Raw genomic sequence first — 17,346 nt, 5'->3', positions numbered from 1 at the left:
CATCTCACACGCTAGTAAAGTAATGCTCAAAATTCTCCAAGCCAGGCTTCAGCAATACGTGAACCGTGAACTTCCTGATGTTCAAGCTGGTTTTAGAAAAGGCAGAGGAACCAGAGATCAAATTGCCAACATCTGCTGGATTATCGAAAAAGCAAGAGAGTTCCAGAAAAACATGTATTTCTGCTTTATTGACTATGCCAAAGCCTTTGCCTGTGTGGATCACAATAAACTGTGGAAAATTCTGAAAGAGATGGGAATACCATTCCATCTGACCTGCCTCTTGAGAAACCTGTATGCAGGTCAGGAAGCAACAGTTAGAACTGGACATGGAACAACAGGCTGGTTCCAAATAGGAAAAGGAATACATCAAGGCTGTATATTATCACCCCGCGTATTTAACTTATATGCACAGTACATAATGAGAAACGCTGGGCTGGAAGAAACACAAGCTGGAATCAAGATTGCCGGGAGAAATATCAATAGCCTCAGATATGCAGATGACAGAAAGTGAAGAAGAACTAAAAAGTCTCTTGTTGAAAGTGAAAGAGGAGAGTGAAAAAGTTGGCTTAAAGCTCATTCAAGCCTGTCTAGTCAAGGCTATGGTTTTTCCAGTGGTAATGTATGGATGTGAGAGTTGGACTGTGAAGAAAGCTGAGCATCAAAGAATTGGTGGTTTTGAACTATGGTGTTGGAGAAGACTCTTAAGAGTCCCATGGACTGCAAGGAGATCCAACCAGTCTATCCTAAAGGAGATCAGTCCTGGGTGTTCATTGGAAGGACTGATGTTGAAGCTGAAACTCCAATATTCTGGCCACCTCATGTGAAGAGTTGACTCATTTGAAAAGACCCTGATGCTGGGAGGGATTGGGAGCAGGAGGAGAAGGGGGCGACAGGGGATGAGATAGCTGGATGGCATCACCGACTTGATGGACATGGGTTTGGGTCACAGAGTCGGACACAACTGAGTGACTGAACTGAACATGCATCAAGGTGAGAATGGGGCCTGCGTCCCTTCCGATTCTGCTTCTTTGTCCCCTCTCCTGTGGTCCAGATGAAACAATAAAGAAGTCCAGCAAGAGAAAGTGAAATCACTCCTTTTGTTAAAGACTTGGTAGCAGCCCAAGTACTCAAGCCATTTCCCAGCGTAACATTGCAGCCTGCCTGACACAGCCACCCAGTACTCCAGTTGGCTCCTAGGCTCTTCTTGAAACTGAATGCCTGACCCCTGCAGGCCTTGGGAGTCACTGATGTCACTGATGTGACATGTCCACTTTGGGGTGGGTTGCCTGGCAACCAACATGGACCCAACAGGCCTTGCAAGTCAAACAAATGGTAAGTTAGAGAGCATAGCCAGCCTGACTGCTGCAACAAGTATTTTGACTACATGAAAAATCAGTAGCTATCTTTGGGGGGATATTTTGTGTATGTCTTCATTTCCTAAAGAAAAACCACTGGCTTCCTCAGGGGTCTCAGTCCACAAAATGCCTGGGTTTGGTTCAGTTGATTATTAGCAACTTTAGGAAAGCCCAGCAATATTTTCCTATAGCTGTAAATAATTCTGAAATTGTGAAGTATTCTAAAAATATGGCAAGGCAAAGGAACTGAAACAGCTAAAACTATTTTGAAAAGGAAAAAGTGGGAAAAGTCATTCTACCCATTTGCAAAACTACGGTAATCAAAACTGATACTGATGGAGGGATAGACACACACATTGATAGAATGGAGAATCAAAAATAGCCTCCTTCCCATATCATCAACTGATTTTGACAAATGTTACAACAATGCTACAACAGAGGAGGGACAGTGCTGGTAAATAAGGCAGGCAAAAATGTGAGCCCCTGAGTCGCGCACTGTACAAAACTTGAACTAGATCATAGATAATATAAAACTTTTGAAAAAAAACTTCAGAAAAAAATAACAATATCTTTACATTCTAGGTTAAGCGAAGGATCTTACACTTGGTACCAAAAGCATGATCCATAAAAGGAAAAATTTATAAATTGGACCTAATCAAAATGTAAAGCTTTGTTCTGCAAAAGACCTTATGAATAAGATGAAAAAATCAAGCTATAGACTGGGAGAAAATGTTTGCGAACCACATATCTAGAATATATAAAGAACTCTCTAAACAGTAAAAAGATAGACAATCCAATATAAAATGAAAAAAAGACATTTCACCAAAGAAGACGTATGGCTAACAAATAAGCACCTGAAAAAAATACTAACATCGCTACTGAGTAGGAAATGCATGTTTAAACCATAGTGAGACACGCTACTGGAGAAGGAAATGGCAACCCACTCCAGTATTCTTGCCTGGAGAACTCCATGGACAGAGGAGCCTGGCGAGCTATAGTCTATGGGGTCGCAGAGTCAGACACAACTGAGGGATTAACACAAGGCACGCTACACACGTATCAGGATGGCTCAAATGATTAGTAGTATCAACACCAAATGCTGCCAAGGATGCAGCTGGATCACTCATACACTGCCTGTGGGAATGGAAGACAGTACAGCCTCCCTGGGAAATAGCTGAATAGTTTTGCTAAAAACCAACTACACTAACCATATGACCAAGCATCAACTGTTGGATGTTGATGACAGAGAAGTGAAAATTTAGGTCCACAAAACCTGTACACAATTGTTCATAGCAGACTGAAGTCCACCAGAATGTCCTGTAGTAATGGCTTTACTGCAGTAAATGGAATATTTAAAGGATGAACTAGTGACAGCTTGTAACAAGTGGAATGGATCTCAGGGGAGTTAAAATCGTCTCAAAATGTCACACACTGTATGGCTTCATCCATTTAACATTTTTAAATGACAGGTGGTTACCACAAGTCAGGGATGTGGAGGGGAAGGGAGGTGCGTGTGTGAGCCTAAAGGGATAGAAAGAGGACCTCTGGTGATGGTGCAATCTGCATCTTGGTTACCATAGGGGCTACATGAGTGTACATGTGATAAAGTGACAGCTATACATAGATATCACACCCAGTGTCAGTTCACTGGTTTTGATATTGTACATTATGTAAGAGAGAACCACTAGGGGGCAAGAGTACACTCTCTGAAGTACCTTTGCAACTTCCTGTAAATCTATAATTTCAAAATAAAATTTTAAAAATCTAAAAGTTAACAGGCTACACTTGGCATGTGTTGTCCATTTGCTGACCCCTGCTTTAGTGCAACAATCAGATAAACGTTACCTTAGTGCACTATGAGTTATCAGAGTCCTACAACTTGCAAACCATTGACGATTTTACATTTTCAGCAATTGATTCGTTTCAAGGACTTTGATTAAGCAAAAGACACCAAAACTGCCAACATTTGTGTCAAATGCATGGCATGGCATTTGGGCCATTGATATTCTTAAAGTGACATACCAATGTTAGAAATGCCATGGCTAACAGCATACTAGCCTTTAACATGAGTAGTTTCACCAGGGTCCATTTGTGTATGATAGATTTGCTCAGCAAACCATGCCTAAAGCTAAATGAGGGAATAGCCATTTGGGATAACACAAAGAACAAAAGTTAAAAGTAAATTATAGGCCCAGCATTTGTGGGCATTATGAAAGTATAACCTAAATTTTTCTATGGATTCTTTTTCTTTAAGCTTCCATTGCCACATTCTGGACACCTTGGGTTGATTTACAGATGTGCTACCCATCACGGGCAAATCATGGACTGTCTTCTCAAAAGATGAATTTCTATCATTGAGAGCAAAGTAATTACTCATTTCATAGGCTGACCCTAAAAGGTATGTCTTGCTCAGAGTCCTTATTAAATGCAGAAGTCAAAAGTTTGTCATAGGAGTGTTAGAATCTCTTTTAATTGAGTCACCACTGAGTCACCACCAGGGGCTTCCCTGGTGGCTCAGATGGTAAAGAATCCGCCTGCAATGCAGGAGACCTGGGTTTGATCCCTGGGTTGGGAAGATCCCCTGCAGGAGGGCATGGCAACCTACTCCAGTATTCTTGCCTGGAAAATCCCCATGGACACAGGAGCCTGGCAGGCTACAGTCCATGAGGTCACAACAAGTCAGACACAACTAAATGACTGTCAATCTAAATACAATATAATAATAGACTTCCATGTGATGGCACGTACAGTAGACTCAGAGTGGACTCTTGGGAGCATTGCTGAGGCAACAAATGTCTAATGTGTGGGGACAGCAGAAATGTCAATGGAGAAATAAATTGACCAGGTGTCCCTATAATGTGCAGGAAGGTTGTTTTGATGCCAGAAGAATATGCACACCTCAAGCTTCCTAGGGGAATTTGCTTTCTCGTGTGGAAGTAGTTCCCCGTGACTTTGGCAGGTATATGTGTGCATGGTGATATTTGTTGAGACAACCCCACCCAGGAGCTTTACAGGGCCCTAGATTTTTTTTTTTTTTTGCTGGGTGGCTGTAAAGTCCCTTTCTCTGCTACTTGCTCACATTTCAGAGGTTACATCAATCTTCAGGACTTTGCTGGTAATAAGAGAGCACAAACACTGTAAAGAAATTCTACCGCAGGAGTGGAGACATGGCTAATTTGGAACAGGTCATCAAATTCAGGTGGGTGTATGTGACTATAGTGCTTGTTACTTAAGTCCATATGTCTTATCTGAGATCTGTATGTTCAGTTAAATCTAGAAATAAAGCTCCATGATAAATCTAGAGAGACTAGAAGATGTCATCTGATTTCCCCATCCTATCCCCCGCACAATCCATCCATGCTAGCAATGGCCCCTGCTTATCTTCCTGCCAGACACTGAAGTAGTTCAGACCTCAAAGGTTGGCCTGGGAGCAGATATTTGTTTGAGATAGAAACAGATCTCTCTAGATGTCCATCAGCAGATGAATGGATAAGAAAGCAGTGGTACATATACACAATGGAGTATTACTCAGCCATTAAAAAGAAAACATTTGAATCAGTTCTAATGAGGTGGATGAAACTGGAGCCTATTATACAGAGTGAAGTAAGCCAGAAGGAAAAACACCAATACAGTATAATAACGCATATATATGGAATTTAGAAAGATAGTAACAATAACCCTGTGTATGAAACAGCAAAAGAGACACTGATGTATAGAACAGTCTTATGGACTCTATGGGAGAGGGAGAGGGTGGGAAGATTTGGGAGAATGGCATTGAAACATGTAAAATATCATGTATGAAATGAGATGCCAGTCCAGGTTCGATGCACGATACTGGATGCTTGGGGCTAGTGCACTGGGACGACCCAGAGGGATGGTATGGGGAGGGAGGAGGGAGGAGGGTTCAGGATGGGGAACACATGTATACCTGTGGCGGATTCATTTTGATATTTGGCAAAACTAATACAATTATGTAAAGTTTAAAAATAAAAAAAAAAGAAACATCTCTCAAGATAGAATTTACTTCTCCAGTCTGACTTGAACCCAAGAGAAAGGCAGACTTCTTTGGTTCACCTTACTCTTAAGTCAGATGGCAAAATATTCCCACCAAATGTCCACATCAAGAGAAGAGAATGGAGTAAATATAGGTTTCTATAATCAGCTTTATTCATGTAGACAGACATTGTTTACAGTTTTAAGTAGTACCTGGAAAACTTCAACAAAGTAATGAGCATCTTACAAATGTTTGTTAGTAAGTACTCATGATGAGTTTTATGTACTCATCTTTTAAATTTATAAAAATCAGAAAATGTCCACCAGAAAGTTTTGTAATGTAACACTGGAACTAAAAAATAAATAACAGCTATAGCTACTGTCTACCAAATGCTTGCTTTCATTTGACAAGAAAAAAAAGTATTTTTAAAATTATTTTTTAAAATAGAGAGACTTATGGAGTGATAACCTCTGCAGTCTTCACAGCCGTCCCTCCTTCCCTCTCTTCAGCATGAGCCAGCCTTGCCATGTGACTACCGTCCCATTCCAATCAGTTGCAAAATAAAAAGGAAAAGGTTGATTATGTCCATGTAGATGTTCAGGGCAGCAAAAACATACTCTTCAGGGTCCAGGTCAGAATGATGATGGCGCCCTCCCACCATCAGCTGCACATCCATCACCAAGTACTTAAAGAAAAGAAAGAAGAATTAGCTACTTAAAGTGTACATTTTGATCAAAGAAGTGACCTGAGATTACCTGGAAAGCATCTTACCATCAGTAAATACATCACTAAAAGTAAATTTGTAGCTAGAGATGTTATTCTTAGAGCCTCAATCATTCACAATCTCCCCAGGTTGGTGCTCTATCTATCAAAGCCAGCGCTTCACTCTCCTGAAGCCAGTAGGACCAAGTCTGTGACCCCTCCTTTCCTTCCAAGTCCAGAAACCTCTGTGCCTCTCGTCAGTGACGTGGACCAGGTGGGCTGATTGGACACAGAGAGAAACTACAAAATGCCCTGTGTTTGTGACTTTCCAGCATGTTCTCACTGAAAACAAAGAAGGAAGAGACAGATGGTTCCCTGACACCTACATTACCCACAACAGTAGTTCTGGACTCTCCTTTGGGTGATAGCATTTTTCAAAGCCTGACATTGGAGATGGCTTTGTGATGATGTCAGTATTTCCAAAATAGAGTGAGGAGAAGATTTATGTGTGGTTAAATAACCCCCAATTAAACGTCTTAGCTCAGCTGTGGTAGGTAAAATTACAGGCTTCTTAAACATCAAGAAGAAAGTCGGAGAGCCCTCTCACCCTTGTGTTTGTTGCAAAGTGAGCAAATGTGGGCAGCGCAAGTGCGTTAGAGGGAGGAAGGGAAAACAGGCAGCTCCTCGGGCCTTTCTATCCAGACTGCGGACTTGGAGTCCAGTGCCGTGAGGCAGCAGGGCAACCTTGGCACTACAGGGAGTTCTTGGGGTTTTAAAGATTCTTGAAAATAAGCTGTTTTATTTTTTTATTTTTTATTTTTTTGAAAATAAGCTGTTTTAGAACAACAGCCACTACAGTGAAACCCATCCCCAGTAGTTCAGGTTATCAGCTCTCCCCGGGTCTTGGTTCCCACTCAGGCTTCTAAGAATGAAGAGGGGAAGAGGAAAAAAGAACAGGAGGAAAAGGAAGAATTGGGCACCTTCTAGGTAGCCTCTTATCCATTCATGATAGACATCATCTCATATAAAGTGGGAACGACCTAGCTGAGGCAGGTGAGATTAACAGAGCCTCCAAGAAGGGAAGATCGCTCTGTGGCAAGTGGTAGAGAAGGGAGTCAAACCCGAGGCTGGGGGTTGCCAAGGCAGCTCCCTCACCTGGACCACTGAGTCCCATCCCACTTATCCTCCCCCTCCCAATGTCTGATTCCAGCAACTTTGTGCAGAAAAAGCTAGAATGAACCAACCACTCCAGTTTGCCCAGGGACTTCATGTGTCCTCAGTAACCCCTCAGTCCCAGGCAAACCAGGACCGTTGGTCATCCCTGAAAAAAGGCCCAGCAGCTGAGCTTCCAGCCTTGCCCCTAGCCTCCATCTGTCACCCCGGAGTCCTGACTTCTACGGAAAAGTGCTTTTCTTTCTCCCTCCCCTCCAAGAACTGCTGACTTCATCTTATTTCTTCTTATAAGAGAGATAATGACTCCTAATCATTTCATGTGTTGGTAGTGAGGAGTGCAGAGTGCACCTCCCTGGTGAGGGTATGTGTTTGAAGGCAGACAGGGAAGTGGGAGAGGAAAGTGAGCTGGGATCAAGCTATTTGCCCCCTGGCCCCAGGGAAAGAGGACTCAGGACACCATGCCAGAGACAGCCAGCTCACAGGGAAGCCCTGATCAAGATTTGAAGCCCCAGGCACATTTAGGGGTTCAATGAACAGTCATAATAAGGTTGTAGGATACAAAGTTACTATACAGCAGTCAATTGATTTCCTATATGCCAGCAGTGAATGAGTGAAACTGGAGATTAAAGCACAAAAACATTTCCACTAGCATCCAAAAAAAACTAAATACTTAGATATAAATCTAACAAAATATGTACAAGAACTGTATGAGGAAAACTATAAAGCTCTGACAAATGAGATTAGGGAAGAACTAAATAAATGGAGAAACATTCCATGTTCATGGATAGAAAGACTCAATATTGTCAAATATCAGTTGTTCCCAACTTCATCTATAGATTCAACACAACCCCAGTCAAAACCCTAGCAAGTTATTTGGTGGATATTGACAGACCACTGCTAAAATTGATATGGAGAGACAAAAGACCCAGAATAACCAACATGATACTGGAGGAGAAGAACAAAGTTGGAGGACTGATGCTACCAGACAAAAACATTTACTAGAAAGTTGTAATCAAGATAAAGACTTAACGAATATATGGATCAGCAGAATAAAGAGCAAAGGCAATACTAGTCTCTTCAACAGATGGTGCTGAAACAACTGGGCATCCACATGCAAAAAAAAAAAAAAAAGGATCTAGACACAGACCTTACACCTTTCACAAAATTGCTCATAACAGGGACTCCCTGGCAGTCCGATGGTTAGGACTCTGTGCTTCCACTGCAGGGGGCGCAGAATCAATCCCTGCTCAAGATCCTGCATACCACGCACCATGGTCAAAAAAATTAAATAAATAAATTTTAAAAAATAATGAATAATAGACTTATATGTAAAACATATAACTCCTAGGAGGTAGCATAGGAGGGAATCTAGATGACCTTTGGTATGGTGATGTTTTCTTAAAGTATTATCCATTAAAGAAGTAATGGATAAATTAGGCTTCATTAAAATTCGTATTTTCTGCTCTGTGAAAGACAATGTGAAGAGAATGATAATACAAGCTACAAACTGAGAAAAATTATTTGCAAGAGAAACATAAAGGACTGGTACCCTAAATATACAAAGAACTCTTAAAACTCAACAGTAAGAAAACAAACAACTTGATTACAAAATGGGCCAAAGAACTTAATAGACACCTCACCAAAGAAGATATATAGATGGCAAATAAGCATATGAAAAGATGCTCTACATCTTATGTCAACAGGAAAACGCAAATTAAAATAACAATAAGGTACCACTATGCACCTATTAAAATGGCCAAAATCTGAAATACGGATAACCTCACATGTTGGTGAGGATGTGGAGCAACAGGAACGCTCATATACTGCTAGAGGGGAATGCAAATATTGCGACCACTTCCGAATACTGTCTTACAGAACTGAACATACGCTTACTGTATGATCCAGTAAATGTGCTCCTTGGAATCTTCCCAAAGGAGCTGAAATCATCCGTCCACACAAAGACCTGCACACGGATGTTTGTAGTAACTTTATTCATAATTGCCAAAATTTGAGAGCAAACAAGATGCCCCTCAGTAGATGAAAGAGTAAATTAATTGTGGTACACCCAGATGGTGGAATATTATTCAACATTAAAGAGAGATGAGCTACCAAGCCATGAGAAGACATGGAGGAATTTTAAGTGCACATGCTAAGTTAAAGAAGCCAATCTGAAAAGGCTTCATGCCGTATGATTCCTACTGTATGACATTCTGGAAAAGGCAAAACTTGGAAACAGTAAAATAACCTGATTAGTGGTTGCCAGGGGTTGGGGATCAGTTTGGAGGAGCAAAGAGGATTTTTCGAGCGGTGAAAACACTGTATGGTATTACAATGATGGGTACGTATCATTATACATTTGTCCAAACCCGTAGAATGTAGAACACCAGAGAGTGAACCCTAATGTGGGTGATTGTGATATATCAATGTAGGTTCGTTCATCAATTGTAGTAAATGGTACACTTTGGTGGCAGATGTTGACATTGGGGATGGTGATACCTGTATGGAGGCTGGGACATCTCTATATCTTCCTTTCAGTTTTACTGTGAACCTAAAGCTACTCTAAGAACTGTCTTTATAAAAAGTAAAAAGGAGAAGGAAGAGGATGAGAAGAAAGAAGGAGCAAGTCAGCGGGAGGGCTTCCCAGTGAATTACTGACTCCGCTTGACTCCAGGCCTAGGAGAGGTCTTAAGGCCCTGTCAATGCACATGCATACTCTTTATCAAAGAAAGGGAGAAATGGACGTACGAGTGAGAAGATCACAGTTCCAAGTCCAGCATACAATAGATGCAACCACTGCAAAAAGAAAGGATACAACGATATGTTAAGAGCAAGATGGGGAACAACACAGGGGGTCACTTAGGTCACTGCTGTTAGATAAGATGCTTAGAAAGTCAAAGCTGTGGGGAAATTAGTTTTTCTTGAACATAGTCGGTCGACAGTATCAACTCAATTCCATTCAGCGAGGAGGTGAAAACTAGCTGTTATGTATATCAAGTAAGGGTCATCGAGCAAGTACTAAACATCTCGTGCATAGTAAGGCAAATGGGATATACTGAGTATGTTTCCTTTTTTGCCCCATCCACACAGCTCTTCTAGAAAAAGTGCCCTCCCCTCAGCTCAGGGAATATTGTGACCCTCACACAGCCTTGCTAGAGCTGATTGACAAGAGGTGGGAGATGCCACTCCAACAGCAGTGACTCTCTTGACTGACCAGGAAGCTCTTACATGATCAGGATCATAGAGATCCTCTGGGCCAGGTGGAAATCAGTTCTCATGATAGAGGGATCCAGGCTGCCATTGGGTGATTAGCACTAGCTGGATTAGCTAGTGCTTTAAAGCTGAGATGACCAAGAAAGGGCAGTGGGGTTTCCATTTCTGTGAATTCTGGCTCTTCTTCCCATCTAGGAGCTCCATGAGAATCTCTGGGCCTTTGCCTTGAGCCAATCTGAGTGGTATGTGTTCCTTGCCACCAAAACAGCCCTGATCAGCATATGTGACAAATTGATCTAAATGCTGCAGAAAAGACTAAGGAAGTGGTGTGTACATCATCTGAGAAACACAATGGCATTCACTCCTCAGGATGAGAGATGGGGAACCTCTGCTAACCAGAGAAGGTTCTTGAGGAAAAAGAGAAACCAGGGGCCAGCAATACACTGCATGAGGACCCCTGTTCTCAGACTGAGCTGGGTGTGAGAAGACAGCTGGCACCTGCAGTCTGAAGGATTCAGAATTGCCAGGGCCCATCAGGCGTGCATGCTTAGCTGTCTGACTTCCATTTAATCATATGCTTAAGATTATATATTATTGGTATTTGTGACAGGAAATTTAGAATGCAAACTAGGGTTCATGTATCTAGTAGGAAATACAGTTTCTTAACTGCTCCTGAGTGGCATGGTAAAGATGTAAGGAACCCACCCACCACATAAATATGTGTATTATTACTACAGTATCTGTGCCACCATCAGTAACAATAAATGGAGAACTATGGCCTTTAAAGACATATCTATGACGTCTTTGAGTTTATCTCCAAAATCCAGGCAGAAATACTGATTCTATGTCTGAAGTCCATTTAGCAATGCCACTTGTTGCCACAGAAACTCTTTAATTCAGCAGCAGGACCAAGTTGGCCCTGGGGCTTTAGACAGATGGTCACAAGCCCCAGGCCAGTCCTCTGTGAGCCTGGCTTCCAGTAGGGTCTCCATACAGGGGCCACTCCAGGCCCCTACCAGACGTGGGGCCAGATCTTCTCATTCTGCCTCTCCACTTGCACACTGGACTCAGTCCACGGATGGTGTGCGTGGTGGAAAGGGTGTGACCGCCAGATCACACAGACCTCACTCTAACCCCACTGCTGTCATCTACTCCCTGGGTGCAGTGTGGACTGTGAATTCTTTCATTTCTCTGAGCCTGTTTTCTTTTCTATAAGATTAGATGAGATATGTACTTTTCAGGAATGTTGTGAGAATTACCCTTGATGACTTTGTGAAAAACATATAGGCCTATGTATGATATCTAGTAAGAAGGCAATGAATATATTAAAGCAAAAAAAGAAAAAAGAATGGAAGGAAGAAAGCTGGAATTGGAAAACGAGGAGCTTCCTCTAGGCTGCTGCTGTCAGAAAAGCAAGCCCATCCATGCTTCCCATCTCTGCACCCTCGTTACTTCAGACAAGCAGCACCACGTAGGGAAGTTGGAATCTGATCTGCCCTGTGGGTTGGTCACCTCCGTGATCCTCTTAGGGGAGGACAGCTGCTGTCTCAGGTTGGAGCTCGATCTTCACACCCAGACCTGCTGTCAGTGGTCCCCGCACCACACTGGTGTGGCAGGCAACCTTGGAGACCTCCAGCTATGGGGAGGGGCATGTAATTGACCAGGGCCCTGGTGGCCGCGCCGTGCGACCCACTGCAGTTTCCTTCCTGGCTCATGCTTTCCCCTGTCAATCACTGGTAGGGGGCAGCAGAGCCTTCCTGGGAGCCCCAGGACCCCCTGATGGGCTTGCCAAAGCCTCCTTAGACGGCTCGGCATCCAGCAAGCTCCCCTCTTACGGGCCTCTCCTCCAGGGGGCTCACGTGTGCTGTCGTGTTCTGATAGCTCTTACAGCCCTTGTCACCCCCACGCTCTTCATAGACCTTTCTCCCACCAGTGTCTGTGCAAGTTTCACCCATCTGGTGTCTGCTTCACCACACAACCAGCACTTCACCCGATATTCTACCGGTCCTCTGAGGATTTCAGCGGAGGGCCCACTTACATATGCTCGAATGAAGATTAAGATAATTCCATAGATGATAAGTACGAAGAGTAAAACAAACAGCATTCCGTTTAGCAAAGTGAAATCCCACTGAGGAAACATAAAAAAAAAAAACACAAAAAACGATTCAATTATCATCCATAGGAATTTCAGGGTATTTAGAGATGTATCTCATACCCCCTAGGCAGAAACTGGCACATTTGCTAACAATGTACCCTGGCTAATCCCGAGAACCATGGAAATCCATTACCCTACACACTGAAAAATACTACATAAAAGGTATCGTGCTTCTTCAGGAGAGAGACAAGGTAAGGTATGGATGAAATAACAGGAGCCACAAATTTGCAGTTTTTTGAAACTAGGTAATTGGCACATGGGGGTTTGTTAAAATATTCTATTTGTGTGTATATCTTTATAAAATTTTCCCTAATAAAAAATGTACACTGAATAAGTAGGATGTAAATTTGTAAGTATAGTATGATCATAATCATTCATATTTTTAAAAGCATGTGCATAGAATACATTAATGGCATTCAGTAGATGAAGATATTAACTGGGTACCTTTCTCACATTTGTATGTATCAATTTTAGTGTATACATTTCAGTAGAAATATATATACTAAGCTTTCAAAACTTCATGATCCTTTTGTAAACCTAAAATTTATTAATGTGCTTTTATGAATCAATAACCAAATCAGCTTAGAGAAGATTAGCATTTTTAAAAGAAAGAGGAATATGCATCTTCTGACCTGAAAAAAATTGGATTAGGAAGCAAAAGAAGATCCTCGAATCCAATGTGTTTTCTTGCAAGCGGGTTTTCCTAATTCCTCTATCTCCCTATATCACTCCCTGCCTTCAGCACACCAAGACAATAAAGTACCAGGTCACCGAGGCTGGTTCTTGGGCCGGAAGCATCGGCAGCACCTGGGAAGTGAACGTTACTGAGCCCCAGCCCAGACCTTGTCTTCACAATTCCAGGCGTGGCGCTCAGCAGTCTATGTTTCACAAGCTCTCCAGGTGACCCTAATGTCTGCCAAGAAAATTCGTCTAGAGCTGTGCTTTCAATATACATGGCTAATAAGCACTGGAAATAGAGCTACTTCAAACTGAGATGGCTGCAAGTAGAAAGTACACACTGGATTTGAATTTTAGTTTGAAAAAAAAAGAATGTAAAATGACTACTTTTGTTATATTGATTAAATGTTGAAATAATAACCCTTCATATATATTGGGTTAAATGAAATATATCATTAAAATTAATTTTACCTGTTTCCTTTTACTTAAAATTTTTTCTGATGCGGACCATCTTTGTAAGTCTTTATTGAATTTTGTTACAGTATTGCTTCTGCTTTGTTTTCTCTTTTGTATGCAAGGCGTGTTCTCACAGCTCCCTGACCAGAGATGGAACCCACATCCCCTGCACGGGAAGGCGAAGTCTTAACCACTGGGCCTCCAGGGAAGCCCCTCTTACGTTTTTAGCAAGGTCACTAGGAAAGCCAGAAGGCAGAAGACCAGGGCTCGGTGGAGGTGAGGCCCACGGGAAGCAGCCAGCCAGGGGGAGGGGGAAGCAGAGTGGGTCAGGAGGGGCAGGGGAAGACAGTCACACACTGCCTATGACAGAAAGCTGCTTCAGAAATACGTACTTTTGTTTGAAGAGCAAATAGACTGAGTGATAGCGTCACCAGAGCAGTCGCTGCTGTTGCCCATAACACTTCCTCGACGTGATAGAAGCTAAAACCAGAGACTGTGATTATTATTCACGTAACATTACAAGAAAAGCACGCACACACAAATGAAAAAATGTGTATCAAAGACTTACACTGACACGGTTCCTAGCAGCAAACCTTGAAGAACTGTCTAAAAAACAAAATTCACAATAAATCAGAAGCCTGCTTCCCAAGGCGCCGAATCCAGAAGGGCTGCTTTGAGGTATGTGTGTGCTGCCAGGTTAGAGGGAACTAGCAGGAATATTCATGATCTTAGCGCACAAAGCTATAGGCTATGCCACATGGAAATAATGGAAATAAACATTTTCTTAATGTTCTCCCTAAGACTGACAAGAAAAAATTCTCATATGAGTAAAAAGTTCTTAGAATACAATAGTAACTTTCAACATATTCAGTGAGTTAAACTGAAGGTGAAGGTAAAGGTAAAGTCGCTCAGTCGTGTCCGACTCTTTGCAACCCAGGGACTGTAGCCTACCAGGCTTCTCCGTCCATGGGATTCTCCAAGCAAGAGTACTGGAGTGGGTTACCATTTCCTTCTCCAAGGGGTCTTCCCGACCCAGGGATCGAACCCAGGTCTCCTGCATTCCAGGCAGATGCTTTAACCTCTGAGCCACCAGGGAAGCCCGAGTTAAACTGAATATGTTATTAATTAGGAATGTAGAAACCAAGGTATAAGCTTTATCTGTAGACCATACTGTCATTAATCAAATGGGACCATCCACACAAATCTTAACATTTTATCAGAGCAGGATGTGCTATTTCTATTAACGCCTCAGCAACTGTTTCAGTACTGACCTTTCCCATAGTGCTTGAATGAGAACAAAATGTGTCAAACCTCAGATGTGGGATGAAGATTGAGACCTCAGTACCTGGGGGTGGGGCTGGAGGACACTTACCTACAAAGCACGCAGCTGCACTGGTAGGTGCCAATCCTCAACTCTGAAGTGGGCTGCACCGGGGCAGTGTGGGGACTGTATAGGGGTCCGAGGGTTCCCTTGGTCCACATGAACCAGGGATGGGGCAGCATGGGAGAGGGAGGAGCTGAGAACCAGAGGCAGTCAAGCCAGAGGATGAGACCAAGAAGGCAGTGATGGTATGCCTAAGCCCACAGTCGGGCTCCAGGACTGTCTGGCAGGGCACTGAGAACTGCAGTTGGCAGTGCTCCAGGGCCTGAGGACATTCCCAGCTGGCCAGATGCTCTGTCTTCTCCAGTGACACGAGGAAGCTATTCTTCCCAACATGTAATTCACATTAGACAATGCAAGATCCTCAGATTTTCAGGATGCAAGATGCAAGATTCTGAGTGCTGAGAAACACCGTTGCCCATGTATTCTTACTCACATTGACCACCAGGAGGCGCAGATCCAAATCTAAGCTGATCAAACTCAAACGCTCGGTACTAGGCATTTTGTGCACTAATCTCACCTCTGGCTTCATTTGCCTTTCCTTATTTTTCCTTCCATCAGATTTCCCCACCAACTTATCTTCTTACGTTGCGTGTATTTTTGTATTTTTATAAGCTACCTCAACACTGATATGGAACCAGGTGAGAAACAAATGAATTGGTGAGTAAATCTTCTCATGGAAGGGTGGTCAGCAGTTCGTGGGAGCAATTGCATAGAGTCTGACTTTCTTTCCAACTCACTGAACCACAGTGAGATTTCCTCAGAGGAGCAAGGACTTTTCCTAAGAGGAGCAAATGCTTATTGTCAGTGAGTTCACTGCCTCCAGGAGGCAAGAGTGTTGGCCCAACTCGTATAAACATTAACAGAACAGAAACCTCAATTACAACATAGTCAGAAGACGTTGAAGTAGAAGTAAAATAAATTTTACAGAGAAAGTTACATTTCTTGCGCACAATTTGTGAACTAAATGTGGAACTCACTCTCCATAGCAAAATGAGTTTGTTGTGCCTGACAGAGGACAGTCGGGTTAACTGTCTTGGGAGACTCGGGAGCAGGCCTCTCAGAGGCAAGTTTGCCAGCCCAAAGGAGTAGCCGAAGGTCCCCAAATTCTCTAGCTTGTTAAAAGGGTGTGGAGTCCACCTCATATGTAAGTTGACTTCAAAATTCATCCAAGAGAACATCTCACAAGTAATTTCAATCTTCTTATTCCATAGGAAGATTTTTCCACAAAAAAAGGAATAATGGGATGAAAATATATCTCAGAGGTGAATGACAACAGATGCTAAAGAGGTTTACTTACAAACAATCCCAGGAGAATGTAATTCGCAGGCACCTGGCGGCGGAGATTCCCACAGCAGGCGAGTACAATAAATACAACAAAAAAGGCCGGCCTGGGGAGAATTTCAAACCATGTGATATTTGCTTCCAGGGCTTATATCATGTGATATATTACAGGTAGAGAGACACAGAGATGTTTGATCTGATGATAAGTATTATAAAGAAAAATAAAGATTATTATCTTTACCTCTTTTATTTTTTTTTTTGGTTTTAAAACTAACCTTTCCATTGCCATCCACACACAGTTTGTGGGTTCTTTAAAAAATATTTTTACTTTGAAATAATTGTAGATTCACAGGAAATTGCAAAGGATCAGAGGTCCTGTGTAACCTTCCCCCAGTTGGCCCCCCATTTTACATATTTAAAGTAGAATACCCAAACCAGTATGTGACATTGGTATAGCGTGTGTATATGTAATGCTATGTCATAGACCTGTGACACAGATCTGGGTGCAGATCCATGTAACCAGCACCACAATCAAGGTGTGGAACTATCTCATCATTAAACTATTGTACCATCCCTTTATGGTAACACACACACATATACACATGCACTCATAAAGCCCTAACTCCCAGCAACTACTAATTTGCTTGTTTTTCATCTCTATAATTTTGTCATTACAAGAATATGTTCAGTTCAGTTCAGTTCAGTCGCTCAGTCGTGGTCCGACTCTTTGCGACCCCATGAATCGCAGCACGCCAGGCCTCCCTGTCCATCACCATCTCCCAGAGTTCCAACAAACTCACGTCCATCGAGTCAGTGATGCCATCCAGCCATCTCATCCTCTGTCGTCCCCTTCTCCTCTTGCCCCCAATCCCTCCCAGCATCAGAGTCTTTTCCAATGAGTCAACTCTTCGCGTGAGGTGGCCAAAGTACTGGAGTTGCAGCTTTAGCATCATTCCTT

The 17,346-nt window shown here is 42.6% G+C and overlaps 1 protein-coding gene and 1 long non-coding RNA gene across 2 annotated transcripts in view; one reads left to right on the top strand and one right to left on the bottom strand.

Moving 5' to 3' along the window:
• The first annotated feature begins 1,971 nt into the window (after window positions 1-1,971).
• On the top strand, window positions 1,972-12,844 carry LOC104988459. The gene is made up of 3 exons (XR_825240.1): window positions 1,972-3,753; window positions 4,442-4,554; window positions 12,657-12,844. It is a non-coding gene; the product is annotated as an uncharacterized LOC104988459 (long non-coding RNA).
• LOC104988460 (protein lifeguard 2-like) overlaps window positions 5,505-17,346 on the bottom strand; it is a 30,503-nt gene continuing 18,661 nt past the window's right edge. The window contains exons 5-10 of the mRNA XM_010839793.1: window positions 16,405-16,495; window positions 14,292-14,329; window positions 14,116-14,203; window positions 12,473-12,562; window positions 9,970-10,017; window positions 5,505-6,034 (exon numbers count right to left, since the gene is read on the bottom strand). Coding sequence (XP_010838095.1) covers window positions 5,882-6,034; window positions 9,970-10,017; window positions 12,473-12,562; window positions 14,116-14,203; window positions 14,292-14,329; window positions 16,405-16,495 — 508 coding nt within the window. The 3' untranslated portion in view covers window positions 5,505-5,881. The remainder of the gene's footprint in view (window positions 6,035-9,969; window positions 10,018-12,472; window positions 12,563-14,115; window positions 14,204-14,291; window positions 14,330-16,404; window positions 16,496-17,346) is intronic.

Source organism: Bison bison, unplaced genomic scaffold (assembly GCF_000754665.1).
Source record: "Bison bison bison isolate TAMUID 2011002044 unplaced genomic scaffold, Bison_UMD1.0 scf7180017864134, whole genome shotgun sequence".
NCBI lineage: Eukaryota > Metazoa > Chordata > Mammalia > Artiodactyla > Bovidae > Bison > Bison bison.
Note: the sequence above shows the minus strand (reverse complement) of the source record. Positions and strands in the feature narration are given on the sequence as shown.